Consider the following 16,077-nt stretch of genomic DNA (forward strand, 5'->3'; position numbering starts at 1 on the left):
CTCTCAAAATCAATACAAAAGATCTTTTAAAGAAAGTTAGACTTATACATACCAAATGATCTTTCCATTCTATCCCAAGGTATTTACACAAGAGGAATGAAAGGCTATGGTCAAAGAAAGATGTATACACTAATCTGTAGCAGCTTTATTTGTTTTTGTTTTTTGTTTTTTTTGTTGTTGAACATATTTAGCAGCTTTATTTGTTTTTGTTTTTTTGTTGTTGTTGTTGTTGAACATATTACTAATGTCCCCCTTTTTCCCCATTGACTCCCTCCTTCCTGCTCCCATCCCCCTCCTGCCTTCCCCAGCCTAGTACCCATGTTGATTGGTTGTTATAACAGCTTTATTTGTCATAGCCAAAAACTGGAAGCACTCAAATCTCCATCAGTAGCTGAACGGATAAAAAATTGCGCTCTGTACAATAGGACACTACCTGGCAAAAAAGGATCACACAGCTAATGCACACAGCATGGATGAATCATAAAATAACTGCTGCGTAAAAGAAGCCACACATAAAAGGGTACAATCTGTATGATTCCATTTGTATAAAATACAGAAAATGACAAATAATATGCAGTGTCAGAGCAGACCTGTGGTTTGGGTGGGGCACAGAGAGGTGCAAGGACGGGACTGTTAAGGGGCATAAAGAGATTTTTGTTGATGAAGGATGTGTTCACTGTCTTGATTGCCAAAATATATCAAACTGCACACCATAAATGTATGCAGTTTATTGTACATTAGAGTTAACAAATAAATAAGCATAAAGTCAAAAAGAAAGTAAGACTCTCTGTCGGAATTCATACTAGTAGTAAACATCGCTGAAAAATGAATTTATGTAAATTAATTACAGATACGGTTATTTTCAATATGTCAGTGGACACTTTTTAAAGGAAAGAACCGATTCTTGTGAAAGTGATCGTCACTGTCGAATACGTCTTTGTTAGGACTCCTGTTGTGACATTTTGTGGTTCCTTAAAGAGCATGTACGTCAGGTCTGGGGATGACAACAGCACAATTCCACTTCTCCTCAAGAGCAGCGACAACATGGTGTTGGCTGTGCTTTGCCGTGAAGTGGCCAAGAGCAATGGCAGGAGCTGCTGGATCTACTGTTTAGTACACAGGCAGTTTAGATCACTTGTTAAATTATGTATTGTGATTAGATGTTTGGTATCTTAGCCAATTTTCAACCTAACAACGTACATGTATTTAAATCAAGAAAGCATTACAAATACTTCCAAAATGATTCATTTCCTCTTAACACAAAGCTCAAATTAATACTTGTATTGGGACTGTGTATACATGAACGTTTCTTTTCAGTTGGCAAACAAAGTCAAAACTACCAAGTTTTAAAGTATATATGTGTTTTGAATGTTTTGGGTGTTCCGTTAAAAGGCTTCATTTCCATTGGGTAAAAGGACGCAATAAATGGAAAGGATAAAGTCAGGCATAAAACGCGACTTTCTAGTATGTTCTCTGTGCTCCTTGCGCTGAGCACGAATAGGCTAAGGAGCAGTTCTGCCCCCCTCTGTCGGGCTCCTGGCCCTGAGCCTCAGGCACCCTGACCTTCCTTCTCACCTTCTCTGTGACTCAGATCGTGGTGACCCGGCCTCTCTTTCTTCCAGGGTGTGAACGGCATGTCTGTGGATGAGAAGCCTGACTCCCCCATGTATGTGTATGAGTCCACAGTCCACTGCACCAACATCCTCCTTGGCCTCAATGACCAGCGGAAAAAGGATATTCTCTGTGACGTGACCCTGATCGTGGAGAGGAAGGAGTTCCGGGCCCACCGGGCTGTGCTGGCTGCGTGCAGCGAATACTTCTGGCAGGCACTGGTCGGACAGACGAAAAATGACTTGGTGGTCAGCTTGCCTGAGGAGGTACAGTAGTCTGGTTCGACTGTGTGTTGCTAACGGAGGTGTATTGACTTGTTTCCAGTTGGCTGAATGGGAGCTGGAAGGTGGACCCTGTGCCACATCCCCCTCGGGGCTGATGTCCAGGTCCCCCGTCGTGAGGTTTGTGGCAGAGCCAGTTTCTGTTTGATGCATGTGAAGTCTCGGAGGCACAATCGGAACAGCATCTTCGTGAAGGGAACTGAACCCCACCTGTGGCTCACAGTCACATATGGTTTCTGGTTCACTTACTCTTCAGGTTTTGAGTAGTTTAGCCAAAGTTCGGTGCAGTCCTAGATGTGGGATCTGAATCACTGGGACTGTTGCTATGATTTTTCTGTTTCAAATGATTGAAGAAGCGCTCGATTTCCCCTGAGAGTTGAAGAATGAGAGTATTCGCAGCACCTTTCTTGCTTGGGGAAAAAGTAAAAGCAAGCAGTACTTTTGACAGTTAACATAGTAAGATTCTAAGAAGTGTAAACTTGCTTTTCTCACCATTGTTGAAAATACCCTACTCAGGTTTCTTAATTACTTCAGGGAGTCCAGTCATTTCTGCCCATCGAGCACACTGGTAGCTGGACCTGCTCTGTCCAGAGATGATGTTCAGTTGGAGGGTTTGAGCTGCAAGAATTCAAGGGGTGGGCTTCACATCAACACACCATTGAATTGGTCACCCTTTGAACTATGTGTACAGTTTCTCTTCTCCCATCACCCTGACTCCCCTTCCTTCTCGTGGGGCCGAGGGTTACACTGAGCAGCCGTCGACTGTGCGAGGGCCAGCGTGGTCCCTGGGCACCGGCACAGTGTGCAGCCAGGGCCACCCCTGCTCAGCTCTCAGGGCGCAGCGCACACCCAGAGCCCACCCCAGAGCTGTGCACGTCCACCGAGCAGCTCCCCACAGCAGTCCTAGGAGAAACCAAACCCCGTCGCCCTGATGGGAGTTTCTGATGAACTAGCATTTACCAAAGGCCTGGTAAAAATATAAATGACTGGCCCTGGCCGGTTTGGCTCAGCGGTTAGAGCGTTGGCCTGCGGTCCAGAGAGACCTGGGTTCGGTTCCCGCTAAGGGCATGTACTTCGGTTGCAGTTTGTCCCCGGCCCTGATTGGTCAAGCAGGTGACAACCACTCGATGTGTCCCTTTCACGTCGATGTTTCTCTCTCTCTCTCTCCCTCCCACTCTATCTGAACAAAAAAGTATATATAAATGAGTGAAGAGAGTATGTATAAGACAGTAGGAAGTGGTGGGGCAAGTACCTGCTCTACAGAAAGGCATCCAAATTCAACATTAAAAACAAATAGCCAGCCCTGGCTGGTGTGGCTTGGTTGGTTGGGTGTCGCCCCATACACGCGAAGGTCGCCGGCTTGATTCATGGTCAGAGCACATGCCTGGGCTGTAGGCTGGATCCCTGATGGGGGACATGCAGTAGGCATCCTGATCGATGTTTCCCTCTCACATCCATGTCTCTCTCTCTATCTCCCTTCCCTTCCTTTCTCTCTGAAAAGCAATTAAAAATCTTTAAAAAAAAAACAAGAGAACAGCCTTGGCTGGTTTGGCTTAGTGGTTAGAGCGTCGATCCACAGACCAAGGAGTCATGGGTTCGATTCCAGCCAAGGGCACGTACCTAGGTTACAGTTAGGTCCCAGCCCTGGTTGGAGTCCTGCAGGAGGCAGCCAGTGGATGTGTGTCTCTCACGTCGATGTTTCTCTCTCTCTCTCCCTCCTTCCCACTCTATCTGAAGATAAATGGGGGAAAAAGTTTCCTCGGGTGAGGATTAAAAAAAAGAAAAATAAGCAAACAAATAAATAGCCACACAAGTAGACATGGGGATCAGAGAGGATCGCCAGATCCGGTCGCTATTAAGCAGCATCCCCTGTGACTCCTGGAGAGGGAGAGGGGCCCCCTGATAACTTGAGAACCCCATAAGTCTCCCTACTGACCCTCATGGCACTTACAAGTAGGTAACTAGAATGACCCCGATTCTAGAAGCCAACGGACAAGTCAGTTGAAGGTGACGTAACTGGGGCTGGGGCAGGCAGGGAAGCCTATGTACCGAGTAATGTGGGAAGGCCAAGGAACGGCAGCTGGGTTTTCCTCATCCTCATTAGTGGGTGAATACTCATCATTAGGGAGATGATAAATATAAAAGTTCTCAGCACGGTCCCTGTCCTATAGGAAACGTTTGTCATATGTAAAACCCTTCCTTCTTCTCTAGACGGGAAGCAAGAATGCCTTTTGAATTTATTCCAACTTTAGAATTCCCTGGAAATATTTGGAAAACCTTTAATTATCCAAAATTGTCTTTGGGAGGAATGTGAAACTACAGTTAATTTATTGTCTGTATCTCTTTGAGAGCCACCTCATTTATATAGATTATTACTGATTTTCAGAAAATTAGATTATATTAAAATATATTTACAGACAAAAACCATATCTTATGTAATTAGTTTCTCTTCAGTGACTCCCCGGACCGTGAGCCGAAGCCATGGCTGCCCCCAGTTACCTGGGACCCTGATCTAGTCATTTAACTTCTGTGAGCCCCAGTTCTCATCTGTAAAAACCCCTAAAAGTCTGCTGGCTGTGAAGTACTTATCATAATACAATGCCAAGGCAGTACAATTTAAACAAAACCGAGATATAAATGCATGCAGCGTAACCTGAACGTTTCTATTTAGATCAAATCACTGACAGCCTCTTATTTCCTTGGCACTGGGCACTCCAAAGTAAGAGGCACACTGCAGTCATCATGCAAAACCCTGTCATTTGACCTTTCTGATTGTTTGTGTTGCAGTTATGTGGGAATTCGCAGTGTGTTGGTTTTCTTCCTTCCTAGCCATGTAGAATGATGGCAGTCCCTACATCGGCTGCATTTCCAAACCATTTAAACATTCTGATTGGCCACATACCTGAAACCTTCCTATATAACTTTGTTCTTCCTAGGAGACAGGAATTCCTATTGTCAGTAACCCCACTCTAAGTGTCCTGCTGATGGGGCATGCCAGCCGGCCCCAGGGGCATTTGCCTTTGTGGATCTGTCATTGTGTCAGGCCTCCTTCCAGGAGCCCCACTGCCCAGGGCACCCTGCTGTGGCCCCAAGCACCAGGCATTGTTCCTTTTCCTTGCCGTGTACACACTGAAATGTCCTTGCAGGCTTTGTGGTTATTGTCCCTCTTAGCTCAGTGAATGACTTCATAGAAGCTGAATTAAGTGGTGAATAAACAAGAAACCCCAAAGACTACCTTGCAAAGTAGCTGCCTGGAACTACCTGGCATTTGGTTCATATGATGTAAGAAAAAGCATTTGATTAGTCTCCTGGAAATCTTTGAACCTTATCATAAATCTATCACCGAAATCAAATCAACTTCTGGACCCGTCCCAGTCTTGTTCACACTTGGCCCACCTCTGTACTCCCCATTTAGATAGTGTATTTCTCAGGGGCCAGCACGGCCAAGTCTGAGAGTCCTCCTTGGACTATGAAACCTCGGGAACAGACTGCCACCACTCCTGCCCCCTGCTTGATCAGTTTAGGCCAAACCGAGCTCTGCCCCCAGTTGCTGTCCAGTTGTACATTTCTACCCCACATCCTGGGTATTGCCTGGCACGCAGTTACCAGCAAATGAGAGCCACAGTGCGGTGTAGCCTCTTAACTTCAAGGAGAAGAGAGAAAATAGAGATCTCCTTCCAGAAACCAAGAAGTAATTGAATTGTCTTGTTCCCTCCCCCGACCAATCGGAGTGACAGATAGTCTCTAGGAGTCATATGACTTGAGTGTTGGCTCCCAGTTGAAAAAACACACCCAGGAATGTGTGTCCGTAAACAGTAGAAGAGAAGGAATTGTGCTTAGTGCTTTCTTTAAATAATGAAACAGATCATTTAATTTATAGTTAGTAACTGTTTTGTGCTAAGAGATAAAGAGAAGGTGGTTGATGTGCCAAGCATTGTGAGGCCATTATCCCACTGCTCATTAGTATTCAAGTTGGCTCAGCAAACACCTCCTTAGCTAGAGTCACAGAAACCATTTGGGGCTGGATGCCTACCACGCTGGGAATGCATCACAGTCATGAAGTTCACTCTTGCGGTGTGTCGAGCGTAAATGGCAGGAATGGGGTGTGCTTCCTTAGAAGACACGGAACCCACAATGAGTTTGCCATTCAATCCCATTCTTGGGCTGCTTGGCTTCCTCCCAAAATACTAGGAGAAGAGTAGCGGTTAAGAGGTTTTGCCAAGGTCTAATATCAAAAAGTCAAAAGTTAACAAGTTTTGGCAAGGGTGCAGAGAAAGGGGAATCCTGTACACTGTTGGTGGGGATGTAAATTGATACAGCCATTGTAGAAAACAGTATGGAGGTTCCTCAAAAAGTTAAAAATAGATCTACCATGTGATCTAGCAGTCCCACTTCTGGGTGTGTGTCTGGAAGAAATGAAATCACTATCTTGAAGAGATTTCTGTACTCCTGTGTTCAGTGCAGCATTGTTCACAATAGCCAAGATGTGGAAACAACCTGGATGTCTACTGACCTATAAGTGGATAGAGAATTTGTGATACACACACACAATAGAATATTATTCAGTCTTTTAAAAAAAAAGGAAATCCTGCTATTTGCAGCAATGTGGGTAAACCTAGGGGACATTATGCTAAGTGAAAAAAAGCCAGACATAGAAAGACAAATATTGCATAATCTCACTTGTATGTGGCATCTAAAAAAAAAAGACAAACTGCCCGACTAGTGTGGCTCACTGGTTGAGCATCGACCCACGCACCAAGAAGAGGTCGTCAGTTTGATTCCTGGTCAGGGCACATGCTCAGGTTGTGGGCCAAATCCCCAGTGTGGGGCATTCAGGAGGCGGCCAGTTGATGTTCTCTCTCATCAATGTTTGTGTCTCTCTCTCCCTTTTCCTTCCTCTCTCTCTAAAATCAATAAAGAAAGAAAAATTTAAAAACAAAAAGACAAACTCATCTAACAAAGAGAGTATAATGGTTAGTACCAGGGATAGGGTGTGGGGTAAAGAGAGAGGTAACTTTCAGTTGTAAGATGAATCAGTTCTGGAAGCCAATGTACAGCATAGTGACTGGAGTTAATAATGTGTTGTTATAGCCCGGCCGGTGTGGCTCAGTGGTTGAGCATCAACCCATGTACTAAGAGGTCACCAGTTCGATTCCTAGTCAGGGCACATGCCCAGGTTGTGGGCCCGATCCCCAGTGGGGGACATGCAGGAGGCAGCCAATTGATGTTCTCTCTCATCGATGTTTCTCTCTTCCTCTCCCTTCCTCTCACTCTAATATGTCAATAAAGAAAAAAGTTAAAAATAATAATAATGTGTTATTATATACTTGAAATTTGCCAAGAGAGTAGATCTCAGTTGTTCATACCACACACTAATAATAATAATAATAATAATAATAACAACAACAACAACAACAACTATGGGAGGTGATCAAGATGTTAATTAGTGTGATTGTGGTAATCATTTCACAGTTTATACATATATCAAAACATCAGTGTATACCTTAAATACACATAATTTTTATTTATCAAAAATAAATAAATATTAAAAACTAGGGAGTAAAGAGGGTATTGCCAAGGCTCCACTACCTTTCTCTGGGCTTGTTTCCCATGTCCTTTTATCCACAGAGAAGGGGAGGGGTTCTTGCAGAGAAGAGCTATATGGTAGGGGTAAGAATAGCCCCTTCAGTGGACCTCATGCTTTCTTAGGTATAAATATATTTCAGACTTCTGCTCATTCATTCTCTAGCTCTGTCTTTTGCTTTCTGTCTATTTTCCTCTCTTTCTCTCTCTCTCTCTCTCTCTCTCTCTCTCTCTCTCTCCATTTTAGGACAGATCTGATTTTTTTCAGTGCTGAACAAACAGGACAACTGACCCAGAAGGATTATGAAGAAAAAGCATTTGTTGTTAAGTCTTAACCACAGGGTGCAATAAAGAATGTTTCTGCAGTAGCACTGCCAAGCACAGAGGAAATTATGGAATCTTCTTGTCTGAAAGTTTTTAGAGGATATGAAAGCTGTTAATGTCTCTGGGATGGCTTAGGTCCAGTCTTTTAAAGAAGTAATAAGACTGCCATGATTGTCTTTGAACAGTCTTCTCAGTGTGAAATACTACCTACCACTATAGTGCAGGGTGCCAGCAGCACTTGGAGCCTGGGTTTAACTGTGGGAGTGAGATTTGGTGGGAAACAATGGGTGAGGTCTTTGGGAAGTGGCATGACCAAGATAAGAAAAACAAAACACTCACCCACCCCACAGCACAGAGCCAGCCCTTTGGCCTCACCCATTCACCACCGAGACAGAACCCTAAAGAGTAACAGGCACATTTTGAGATCTAAGGAGCATCAGTGATGAGTAACTCGGAAAACCATAGTCTGGATCGAACTGCATGTATGGTCTTGAGCAAGCCAGTCAACCTCTTTGGGCTCTGTTTCTTCACTCATTTATTCATTCATTCAGCAAATATTTATCAAGGTCCTGCTATGTACCAGGCATTGTTCTAAAAGCTGGTGGGTGAACCTAGTAAACAAAACATTGCTTACTTTCCAGTGGGGGTGGAGGTGGAGAGACAGAAAATAAATAAATATAATATGTACTTTGTTAGATACCATCAAAAATAAAAAATAGAACCAAGAGGGGGGTTAAGGAACATCAGGGTACAAGTATTACAACTTTAAACGTGGTGGTCAAGAAAGGCCTGTTCGGGGGATGACTTCTGAGTAGAGACCTGAGGAGGTGAGGGAGCCAGCTGTGTTGACATGTGAGCAAAGAGTGGTTGAGGCAGAAAAAGTGGCAAGAAAAGGCCCTGAAGTTGGCATTGGCCTGGCATGTTTTGACACCCAGGAGCAGAGTGAGCAAGGAGTAAAGGTAACAGGGCCAGGCTGTGTACCTTTTGGACACATTACCTTTTCTTGGAATGAGCTGGAAGGCCATTGGAGGGTTTCACAGGAAAAGATTATTTTGACTGCTGTGTGGAAATAGATGGAAAGAGAATAAGGGCAGAAGTAGGGAAAACACTTACTGTGTCAACAACCCAAGCATGGCATGATGGCCTAGACCAGGGTGATAGCAGTAGGGTGGTGATCAGTGTCAGATTCTGGAGCTATTTTGAAGGTAGAGCTTATGGGATATTCTTTTTCTGTTTTTTTTTGTTTGTTTGTTTGTTTGTTTTTTAATCCTCACCTGAGGATATTTTTCCATTTATCTTGAGATAGAGTAGGAGGGAGGGAGGGAGGGGGAGAGAGAGAGAAAGAGAAACATTGATGTGAGAGAGACACACCGATTGGTTGCCTCCTGAACAATCCTGACCAGGGCTGGAGACCAAACCACTACCAAGGTATGTGCCCTTGACCAGAGTTGAAGCCGAGACTCTTTTGTCCACAGGCCCACGCTCTAACCGGTGAGCCAAACTGGCCAGGGCTTTTGAGATTTTCTTATAAATTGGACATAGGATGGAAGAGAAAGAGAGAAGTTAGGATAACTTCAAGATTTGGGGTCTGAGCTGTTGGGAAAATGAAGTTGCCATTAACTAAGATTGGTGAAGACTAGGAGAAGTAGGTTTGAGGAGGTGGTGGGTGGAATAAGGAGTTCTGTTTTGTACATATTAAGTTTGAGATGCCTGTTAAATCTAAGTATAGATGTCTAGTACACAGGAGGATACGTGGCTGGAATTCATGGGAGAAATCTAGCCTGGAGACAGAATATTTAATACCAGAGTACTGAGGATATTGAAAGTCACAAGACAGGATCCAGTCACCAAGGGAATAAGTATAGATAGGAAGAAGGAAAAAAAAAGAGGTTCCAGGATTGAGCCTTGGACTTTCTAGAATTAAGAAGTCAGGGAGATAAAGAGGAACCAGCAGAGTAGACCAAGAAGGAATAACTATTAAGGTAAAAGGGAAAACAAAAAGTATAATGTGCTGGAAGCCAGGAAAAGTATTTCAAGGCAGGAGAGGAAATCAACTATGTCAAATGATGCTGATAGTCAACTAAGACAGAGGATGAACATTTACTCTCCAGCCATTTAGAAGGCATTTGTGATTTCATTGAGCACTTCTGGGGAAGCACATCTAGGACAAAGACAAATCAATTGTATTCAAGAAAGACTGAGGAGTAGAATTTGAAAAAGCTAATGTAAGCTACATTTTTTAGGCCTATTTATTATTTGTTTGTTTGTTTGTTTGTTTGTTTTTATTGTTGATACTATTTCAGATGTCCATCCCCCCTGCCCTGCCACTTTGCCCACCTTCACCCAACCTCTGCCTCACCCCTGGCCTTCACCTCACTGTTGCCTGTGTCCATGGGCTCTGCATATATGTTCTTTGTCTAATCTTTTCACCTTCTTTTTTTTTTTTAATCCTCACCCAAGAATACTTTTTTTCACTTTTATCTTCAGATAGAGTGGGAGAGGGAGAGAAACATCAACGTGAGAGACACATTGACTGGTTGCCTCTCTCACAGCCCCATCCTGGGCTTGGGACTGAACCACAACCAAGGCACATGCCTTTGACCAGAATAAAACCTGAGACTGTTTGGTCTGCGGGCCAGTGCCCTACCACTAGCCAAACTGGCCAGGGCTCTTCACCTTTTATCTAGTCCTCCCCCACTCCCCACCCCTCAGAGATCTGTCACTCTGTTCCATCCATCCATGCCTCTGGTTCTATTTTGTTTGTCAGTTTATTTGTTCATTAGATTCCACATATAAGTAAGATCACATGGTATTTGTCTTTCTCTGACTAGCTTATTTCACTTAGCATAATACTCTCCAGGTCCATCCATGGTGTTGCAAAAGGTAAGCATTCCTTCTTTTTTTATAGCTGAGTACTATTACTTTGTGTAAATGTACCACAGCCTTTTTATACACTCATCTACTGATAGGCACGTGGGCTGTTTCCAGATATTGGCTATTGTAAATAACACTCCTACAAACATAGGGGTGCATATATTCTTTCTGACAGGTGTTTTGGGATTCTTAGTATATATTCCCAGAATTGGGTCACTGGGTCAAAATGCAATGTCATTTTTTTTAATATGTTTTTATTGATTTTTTTAAAGAAAGAGGAAAAGAGAGAGAGAAACATCGATGTGAGAGAGATGTATTAATCAGCTGCCTCCTGCACGCCCCCTACTGGGGATTGAGCCCGCCACCTGGGCATGTGCCCTGACAGCATCAAACTGGGACCTCAATCCATGGAACAACACTCAATCCATTGAGCCACACCAGCCGGACAGTAGTTCCATTTTTTAAAAAATTTTAAGGAAAATCCATATGTTTCCACAGTGGCTGCACCAGTCTGCATCCCTACCAATAGTATACCAGGGTTCCCTTTTCTCTACATACTCACTAGCACTTGCTGTTTGTTGATTTATTGGCGATAGTCAATCTAGCAGGTGTGAAGTGATACTTCATTATAGTTTTAATTTACATTTCTCTGATGATTAGTGGCTTTGATCATTTTTCCATATATCTGTTGGCCATCTATATGACCACCTTCTGGGTTAAAGGGAGCAGAGTAGTTCAGTAACTGGAGGAAAATGGTGTCAAAAGAGGTTTCCTTTGGGTTTTTATTTTGTTTAAAGTAGAAAGAAATTCCAGCACGTTTGCACGCTGTGGTAAAGATGATCAGTATTCACCCGTATCCAGTCTTCCTCTTTTCTGGACACACAGGAAGACCAGATTTGCAGCCAGGTTGCTCTGTGACTAGTACTAGCCATTGAAATGTGAGTAGATGTCATGTGTCCCTTCTGGTCTAAGGCAGTTAAAAGTAGGTATGAGTTATTCATTTTCTTTTCTGTTCATTTAACTGGTGTCAAAAAACTCCAAGGTGGAGTTCCTAATTTATAATTGGTAAGTGTATTTTGTGCTAAGAAATGAAGAGAAAGCGGTTGGTGTGCCAAACTCAGTCAGCCCAGATCCCTGAGTCACTTTTGGAGGAGAGCCATCTGACTCAAATCAGACTCTTACATGAATGAGAAATAAATTTTTATGTTAAGCCATTAAGATTTGGTGTTTGTATGTCACCACGGCAGAGCCTAGCCCATGCTGACTAATATGTGGGTTGATGGCAAAGTTCCAAGAGAGAACACTTGCCGATGTAAGAGACAGAAAGCCAATTGCTAAATGAGTGCCCTTGAGTCCTTGAGAGAGAACAAGATCTATAGACCAGGTAGGCAGACGCAACTTAACAAAGCACATATCTATCTGAAAATGATGGACTGTGGCTGAGTGAGCTCTGAAGTCCTATCCTACACTATACATAGGTGTATGAACCTGTGCTAGCTATACCCTAATTTTTCTAGATCCCTGCTGAAGGGAGAGAAGAAATCCTGCCAGTCAGAAAGAGAGGAGAGATGTTGGATTGAGAAGTAGGGAAAGACCATGGAGATGGGAGCACACTGCTCAGGGAGAGAGAGAACCACACAGCTTCAGAAGAGGAGGGAGCTCACTTCTCTTACCTTTATGAATATTCCCTGACTTTCAAGAAATGGTCAATAGGAGATGACAACTAAAGAACATGGGCACATGGTAGAAATACAGATCATTGCTCTCTAACCATTTCAGAAGGTTTTAGGATTTTGAAAAAATTATTTTACATTTAATTACCTCAATTTCAATATGCGTATGCAGGGAGTAACAATACGGGTTACCGGTTTGGCTTGCAGGGCTGTTTTCAGATTAATGAAATGTGATATGTTAAACTTCTTGGAAGGATGGTGCTATATAAACAGTAGGTGTTATTATTCCCATAAAAGGAAAGCACAGTCTTGTCTGATGAAATGACTCTTACCTCAGAATCTTCATTAAAAGCTGTGGTGCAATTTTCCAAGTTGCATTAGTGAGATTTGGCAGCAGATGAAAAAAAAAAAAAAGCAAATAAATAATAAGTCACAATATTCCAGGTAACTACTTGCTGGCAAGTAAGTTTTCAAATCCTAGAACCGTGCTGATAATTTTGAAATGCCCAAAGGCAGAACTTATTTATAGTAACACAGAGGTGACTTCCAGCTCTGAAATCTGGGCCTCGGTCTCACATAGGGGTGCAATGAAGCACAGCCATGAAGAGAGGAGCTAATGCTGTTGTGATTGCATCTCTGAAGGCTGCTCAGTGGTGCTGATACAGAGGGAGGGGAATCTGGTGTGAAAATAGCCACAGCAATAGCTAATTTTAAAACTGAAATGCATAAGCTGTTTCCAAACCTCTTACAGTGTTTAAATCCTGAGGCCAGTAAATCCTATTTCAAGAAACTTATGCAGAAATGTTCCTATTTTGGCATAGTAGAAGGAGTTGAATAGACAAAAACTAAGACATATCTGAAAATTATTTCTAAGTGACCTGATTTCAAGGCCATTTTTAAGGATTCCTTTCACTATAGCTATGTGTCCCTATGTAATATAAGATGACCACAGTAATCAACATTTTAAATGGATCTGTAACACAGCCTTTGACAGTCCATTTGTTTGCATTAAACTTTAGTTACCAGTTTGTCTATTCATTCTAAACCTCTTCTCTGTGTATGAATTAAAGGTACTTTACCTTTTCTTCTTTCCATTATTATGGAGTCTCTTAGCTGTTTCAATTAAAATTAATAATAACTTTAAAGACAAAGTTCAGAGCTGTAAAGTTCCTCACTTGATCAGTAATCATAACTATTATTTTGTCATATTTAATCATAGAACCTAGCCCTTTAACAGGGTATTAATTAAATTTTCAATTCATGATAAGAAGTTAAATAGCACTTGGGAGGGTTTTTAAAAATTATTTCCACTTCCCAACCAGATTACCAAAAAAAAAAAAAAAGGTGTGATAGAGAGACATGATGGCTGCCAGCCCAGGGTATTGTAGGTCATGCCAACATGAGCTGGCAGTAAGCCACTGTCCAATTAGCATGGCTTCATCGTTGCAGAGTAATCACTCTTGAGTAGATGGTTGAGTCACAAGTACTTTACTTGAGCCAGCGCTTCTTAGAATAGGTTTCTTGTTCACTGTTATTACCTGCCCTACTTTGCCAATAAAAGTGCAGGACCATTTAGGCTGAAAGCCGAACGGAAGAGAAACATCGATTATGTATCTCATTTCTCTTCGCTTCCTGAAAACTGAGATTGCAATTAAACAGTGAAAGCATGGTGTGTTTTTTAAATGACTTACAAGAAAATACAGTTTCCACACCAAAATACTCAGACTTGGAATCCAAGAGTCGGTTTTTATTCTGTCTTTTCTTTGGCAGCTTGAACACTTGGCACACATTTGAGGATATCAGTAAAGTTACCTAATAATCTTAATGGATTCACATTCCATTAGAAACTTGGAATGTCACCAAACTGCATCAGGTTTCAGCTCTATTGTTGGGGTGTCCATGACATTTCTTCTGGATGTGCAGTTATACAAGCAGACAGCTTTTGAAAGAGACCCTTCTTGTGGTGAGAACACCTGGAAGCTTGGTTGGACAAGCTGTAAACCAGGAAATTGATTCAGGAATTTCTTAATAAAATGGATTATATCCAGATATTGGGGTGGTGCATACTTGTCAGTAGAAAAGGCTGTTCTTAGAAGCACAAAGACAGTAAAATAAAATCGTTGGCACTAATCGGTTAATAACTTTATGTTTATATTCTTGTTTGTTTAGGTTCTTAACCAAAGCCCAGGCTAGATAAAGAGTTGGATTGTTTTTGCTTTCCAGAATGGAGCAATTAAATAGTGGCACTTTTGGTTTCCTAATATTTCAGAAGTGTTCTTTTTTTTTTTTTTCTTTTCTATTAACTAGATGCATATAGTTAAATTAATCACTTTGCCATAGACTCCTAAAATATGTTGACAGTCTTTTCAACTGACACTAATACCAAATCCAGGCTAACTGGTGATTCAGGGAGCTTTGCTGTAGAGATGGACTCTGTGTGCAGCCTGGCGAGGAGGCTGTGTGTGAAAAGCTAATGCATTCAGCACCCTGGGTGGGATGGAGCCAGGCCTCCAACATGAGCACATTTTTTGACTGACTGGCAGCAAAGAGAAATACTGGCAGCTGTTTCCAAGCAAGCCAAAAGCTGGCCCGGGGGTGAAAAAAAAGAATGCTGGGATTTAGCCAACAAAAGATTCCTGCGTTTAGAAGAAAATCAAAGGAAGGATACAGAAGGCCACATTTACAGGCCTCCAGCTTGTTGGAGGAACAACTATTTCGTTTTTTCTTCTGCTTTATAAAGGATAGTATGCAGTGTCGTTGCTACTCACTTTTTTCTGATTCTGTTGATTTCTTTATTTTTTTAATTCTTTATATGCCAAACAAAATGACAGATTATTTTTCTAAAAGTGTTACGTAGATGGTGTCACTTGTGGAGGGGCACCAGCAACCAGAGCGAGCAGAGCAGTTCTGGGAGAGCAGTGGCTGCACACGTGTGCAGGGGCATGTTGAGTGATGTGTCTAGAATGGACTGACGTGTGCCGGTCACTTCAAAGGTTTGTCCAAGGAGGCTTTCTGCAACCTCACAACTCATCTATTTTTCTTGTGGTTTTTTTTTTTTTTAATCCTCACCCGAGGATATTTTCCCATTGATTTTCAGACAGAGTGGAAAGGAGGGAGTCGGGGAGAGACAGAGAGAGAAGCATCGATGTGAGAGGGACACACTGACTGGCCGCCTCCTGCTGGGGATTGAACCTGCATCCCCTTCAGTCCATGGGCCAGTGCTCTAACCACTGAGCAAAACCAACCAGGGCTATTTTTCTAGTTTTTTCTCAGTTACAAAAAGAGAAGAGAAAGGTGAGGAAAACAAGAAAATTACAAAAGTCCAGGAAAATGTCTGCTAAAAAATAGGAGCCTCAGGGTCTTGCCATGTAAAGATGGGCACTATAGTACCATGAGAGACAGTGTTTCTTCCTTCCCCATGTACCCCTTAGACTGTGTGCAAATAGTCTTTCTGCCAAATGGAGCTGTGGAAGCCCAGGTACTGAACTGTGCCTTACAAATAGGACAATGGGAAGATTAATGATGTACAACACCAAGATTCGGAATAAGACCTTCGTGGTTTGGGGAAGTGAGCAGAATTCTACGAGAAGGTATTTGAAGCACACCTTTTGTAGATCTGGGGCTTTGGTGGGGGGAGGGGTGAGTCAAATTTATCAAATTTCTAAGATATTCATGGAATACAATGAACTTTCAAAGTTCTATTTAACACAAAGTATCTCCATGCCTCCTGC

The 16,077-nt window shown here is 42.5% G+C and overlaps 1 protein-coding gene across 2 annotated transcripts in view; it reads left to right on the forward strand.

Moving 5' to 3' along the window:
• BACH2 (BTB domain and CNC homolog 2) overlaps window positions 1–16,077 on the forward strand; it is a 218,528-nt gene that overhangs the window by 134,933 nt on the left and 67,518 nt on the right. For both annotated transcript variants that reach the window (XM_036249409.1, XM_036249410.1), the window contains one exon: window positions 1,623–1,877. In XM_036249409.1, the coding sequence (XP_036105302.1) occupies window positions 1,635–1,877 (243 nt within the window). In that variant the 5' untranslated portion in view covers window positions 1,623–1,634. The remainder of the gene's footprint in view (window positions 1–1,622; window positions 1,878–16,077) is intronic.

Source organism: Molossus molossus, unplaced genomic scaffold (genome assembly GCF_014108415.1).
Source record: "Molossus molossus isolate mMolMol1 unplaced genomic scaffold, mMolMol1.p scaffold_m16_p_8, whole genome shotgun sequence".
NCBI lineage: Eukaryota > Metazoa > Chordata > Mammalia > Chiroptera > Molossidae > Molossus > Molossus molossus.